We start from the raw sequence: 5011 nt of genomic DNA on the forward strand, positions 1-5011 counted from the left end.
CACCCTGGCGGACGAGAAGGAGGAGCTGGCTCAGTACCAGAAGTGGGACAAGATGAGGAGAGCCCTGGAATACACCATCTACCAGATGGAGCTCAACGAGGCCCGTGCCAAACTGGACCAGTTGTCTTCAAAGAGAGAGAGCTGTGGAGACAAATCCAGACAGCTGCGTGATGCTCAGCAGGATGCCAGGGACAAAGTGGAGGAGACGGAGCGCGTGGTGCGCGAGATGAAGGCGAAGATCTCTGCCATGAAGGAGGAGAGGGAGCAGCTGGGGTCCGAGCGCCAGGAGCAGATCAAGCAGAGGACCAAGCTGGAGCTGAAGGCCAAAGACCTGCAGGACGAGCTGGCGGGCAACAGTGAACAGAGGAAACGCCTGTTGAAGGAGCGTTCTAAGCTGCTGGAGAAGATTGAGGAGAAGCAGACGGAGCTGCAGGAGACAGAGCCCAGGTTCAGCATGGTGAAGGACAGAGAGGAGCGGAGCATCGCCAGACTGGCCCAGGCCACACAGGAGAGAACAGACCTGTATGCCAAGCAGGGTCGAGGCAGCCAGTTCACCTCCAAGGAGCTGAGAGACCAGTGGATCAAGAAGGAGCTGAAGTCCCTGGATCACGCCATCCACGACAAGAAGAGACAGATCGAGACCATCCACAAAGATCTGGAAGACACAGAGACCAACAAGGAGAAGATGGTGGAGCAGTACAATAGACTCGATCAAGATCTCAATGAAGTCAAGACTCGCGTTGAGGAGCTCGACAAGAAATACTATGAAGTGAAGAACAAAAAAGATGAGTTGCAAAGTGAAAGAAACCACCTGTGGCGTGAGGAGAACGCGGAGCAGCAGGCCCTGACGGCCAAACGGGATGACCTGGAGAAGAAACAGCAGCTCCTCAGAGCTGCCACTGGCAAGGGTATTCTGAATGGTATCGACAGCATCAACAAGGTCCTGGAGTATTTCCGTCGCAACACAATCAACCAGCATGTTGTCAATGGATACCACGGCATCGTCATGAACAACTTTGAGTGCGAGCCTGCTTTTTACACCTGTGTGGAGGTGACTGCTGGTACTAGGCTGTTCTACCACATCGTAGAGACAGACGAGGTGAGCACCAAGATCCTCAGTGAGTTCAACCAGATGAAGCTGCCTGGAGAGGTCACCTTCCTGCCCCTCAGCAAGCTGGACGTCCGGGACACGGCCTACCCAGAGACCAACGATGCCCTTCCTATGATCAGCAAGCTGCGCTACAGTACCCAGTTTGAGAAGGCCTTCAAGCACGTGTTTGGGAAGACCCTGATTTGCCGCAGCATGGAGGTTTCCACACAGCTCGCCAGAGCCTTCGCTATGGACTGCATCACTCTGGAGGGCGACCAGGTGAGCAGCCGTGGAGCTCTGACGGGAGGCTACTACGACACCAGGAAGTCCCGCCTGGAGCTCCAGAAGGACATGAGAAAGGCCCAGGAGGAGCTGGGCCAGCTGGAGGCCAAGCTGAACGAGAACCTTCGCAGAAACATCGAACGCATCAACAACGAGATTGACCAGCAGATGAACCAGCTGCAGCAGATGGAGACGCAGCAGAGGAAGTTCAAAGCCTCCAGAGACGCCATCCTGTCAGAGATGAAGATGCTCAAGGAGAAGACGCAGCAGTCTGAGAAGACCTACATGCCCAAGCAACGCAGCCTGCAGAGTCTGGAGGCCAGCCTGCACGCCATGGAGTCCACCAGGGAGTCTCTGAAGGCCGAGCTGGGCACAGAGCTGCTGTCTCAGCTCAGCCTGGACGACCAGAAGCACGTTGATGAGCTCAACGACGAGATCCGCCAGCTCCAGCAGGACAACAGGCAGCTTCTGAATGAGAGGATTAAGCTGGAAGGCATCATGACCAGGGTGGAAACGTACCTCAATGAGAACCTGCGGAAACGCCTTGACCAAGTGGAACTGGAGTTGAATGAGCTGCGAGAGACGGAGGGAGGCACGGTGCTCACCGCCACCACCTCTGAGCTGGACGGCATCAACAAACGTGTCAAAGACACGTTGGCACGCTCCGAAGAACTGGACGTTCTGGTGGACAAGGCGGAGAGCGAGATTAAGGAGCTGGTGAAGAGCATGGACCGCTGGAAGCACGTGGAGAAGGAACACAACGATGTCATCAACCAGGACACCAAGGAGCTGGAGAAGATGACCAACCGCCAGGGCATGCTGCTCAAGAAGAAGGACGAGTGCATGAAGAAGATCCGAGAGCTCGGCTCGCTGCCGCAGGAAGCCTTCGAAAAGTACCAGAAAATGACACTTAAACAGCTGTTCCAGAAGTTGGAGCAGTGCAACGCGGAGCTGAAGAAGTACAGCCACGTGAACAAGAAGGCCCTGGACCAGTTCGTGGACTTCTCGGAGCAGAAGGAGAAGCTGATCAGGCGTCAGGCGGAGCTGGACCGCGGCCACACCTCCATCATGGAGCTGATGAACGTCCTGGAGCAGCGCAAGTACGAGGCCATCCAGCTCACCTTCAAACAGGTGTCTAAGAACTTTAGCGAGGTATTCCTGAAGCTGGTTCCTGGGGGCAAAGCCACACTAGTGATGAAGAAGGGGGAGGCAGAGGGAAGCAAGGAGGAGGATGGTGAAAGTGCTGCCGAGGGCTCCCAGAGCAGTGTTCCCTCTGTGGACCAGTTCACTGGAGTCGGCATCAGGGTGTCGTTCACAGGCCAGCAGGGTGAGATGAGGGAGATGCAGCAGCTGTCTGGCGGTCAGAAGTCTCTGGTGGCCTTGACTCTCATCTTCGCCATTCAGAAGTGTGACCCCGCCCCCTTCTACCTGTTTGACGAGATCGACCAGGCCCTCGACGCCCAGCACAGGAAGGCCGTCTCGGATATGATGGTGGAACTGGCAGGCAACGCCCAGTTTATCACCACCACCTTTAGGCCTGAGCTGTTGGAATCAGCCGACAAGTTCTATGGAGTCAAGTTCAGAAACAAGGTGAGTCACATCGATGTGATCTCAGCTGATCAGGCCAAAGATTTCGTGGAGGATGATGCCACCCATGGTTAAGACCTCTGACCTTTCCCCATCCTCACCACAAAGACGCTAAATATTTCATCATCGAGACGGGAATGTTAAAAAAACAAGTAGTGTAGTGTTAGTGTAGTGTTGTTCCTACTTCCTTCTCCTTCCCCTCTGTCGTTCCATAGAATTGTAAACTTACTATAGAACTGTAAATGTTGATTTCCATACACTGAAACCATTCTGTAGAGGTCCTGTTGAGGGATATCAACATTCTGTTATGTTTCCCAGTTTCCAGTTCCAGTTGAAATGTGCTCTGTAATCCCACTATTATAATAGGGTTTTGAATTGGGGATATAATGACTACACACACAAATAATGCTGGGTGGGAGGGTTTATAATCAGGAATGGGGATGTGTCTTTCTTTTGCCACTCAACAATTGATTGTTCACTTTGCGCTTGCAAGGCAAAGCTTTAATCCATTTAGGATTTAGAATAATTTAGAGTCATCTGTTCCAGTTGTTTGTTGAAGAGGAGGGTGATTTTTAATGAGCAGCTCAGCTCACCTTGTTTTAAATGTTTCTTCCCTCTAGTGTTTTTACTGTCAACAATTTTCAGCTTTTTTGTATGTTCTTTTTATGCTTGTTATGCAACTAGAAAACAGTAAAACATTACTGTCATTTTATAAGTGTTTAAGAGTTCATTTTGAAGCTCATCTGATTGAGTGTGAACAGTATTTGCAAGACTGAATTCCAGACAAGTTCTGTGATTAGGCTAATGGTTAGCGGGAGGAGACACTAGTGTTCTACACCGTGAACGTCCGGAACAGAAAGACTTTTTTTTTTACACAACGGTCGTTGGGAGAATACAAAGACTGCTACTATAAGAACCAGATAGCGCACCCTGCGACCAGGAAAGCTGGGTGCACCTCTGGCATCGTAGGACGTGGGTAAGACCAGTCGTCTGTCTTCTGGAACGGTGTAAAGAACGTCCTGTCAACTTTAGCTCTCCACATTGCGTGGGGTGAACCATATAGACATATAACTAACCTGGGAAACGAGGCTCACTCACGTGAGTGAACAGTGAAGAGGTGTTTCCACTCCAGTGCACAACATCACTAACAGGCCTGCAACGGGTTTCTTTTTTTTCCCTTCTTTTTTTTTATAATATTATGCCGGCTTTTTATTTGTTTATTTCTTAAGTGGGCCCACTATTGTACACGGTATATTGGTGGTTGTGTAATTCTAAGTCCATCCTCAAGTGAATTGAAAGTATTTCCTGCATTTAGTAAATACTTTAAAATATTGGATATTGTCATATTTCATTTATTTAGGTAGAGTAAAATGTTGTGGTTTAATAGTGGCGAGTTAAAATAATAGTTACTGCTAGTTCATTTGATTTTCTGGTATATTAAAATACTTTTACTACACTACTCTTTTATTTCTAAAGTACATTTAAAAGGGTGATTCCGAGGGTACCGGTACTTACCGGTAGTTGACAGTTTGTCAACACATTGTATTGTCTTACAATTCATTTGTTGCACTATTTCCTTTAGGGAAACTTAACAGAGGTATTTGGGTATACCTTGTTGTCTTGTAGTTACTTTATAGCAGTTTGAACCAACCTTTTCAAGCCCAAGAGCCCATTTTATTCCCAATTGTAAGCCATGATTCACCACTATAATTTGTAAAAAAAAAAAAAAAACACACTTTCTGACAGGCTCAATGCATGTGCACAAATCCAGAGACTATAGTTTAAGAATAAATACTGATAGTTATATAATGAATGCCTAAATATTAAGATAAATGTATTCCGTGGTGGGAAATAATACAAGTAGTATGGCAAGAGAACGCTAACTTGTACGTTTTATTTTTGTAGAAGAGACAAACTAATATTGTTTATGCCGTTTGCTTTGAAGGAATAATTGATTGAACGTGCACGCCATAATATTATGATTTGGGTGTTCTCCGGTGTTGCCATGTCCGCTCTTTATAAGCGACTTTGGTCTTGTTTTTCAGTAAAGTT

At 48.4% G+C, this 5011-nt stretch overlaps 1 protein-coding gene across 1 annotated transcript in view; it reads left to right on the plus strand.

Annotated features, from left to right (window-relative positions):
* The window catches only part of LOC310878048 (structural maintenance of chromosomes protein 3-like), a 6084-nt gene extending 1791 nt beyond the window's left edge, over positions 1–4293 (plus strand). The window contains exon 1 of the mRNA XM_083792126.1: positions 1–4293. This exon is cut by the window's left edge and continues 1791 nt beyond it. Coding sequence (XP_083648252.1) covers positions 1–3034 — 3034 coding nt within the window. The 3' untranslated portion in view covers positions 3035–4293.
* The last annotated feature ends 718 nt before the right edge of the window (positions 4294–5011 follow it).

Source organism: Protomyctophum parallelum, assembly GCF_964188405.1.
Source record: "Protomyctophum parallelum genome assembly, chromosome: 20".
Classification (NCBI taxonomy): Eukaryota; Metazoa; Chordata; class Actinopteri; order Myctophiformes; family Myctophidae; genus Protomyctophum; species Protomyctophum parallelum.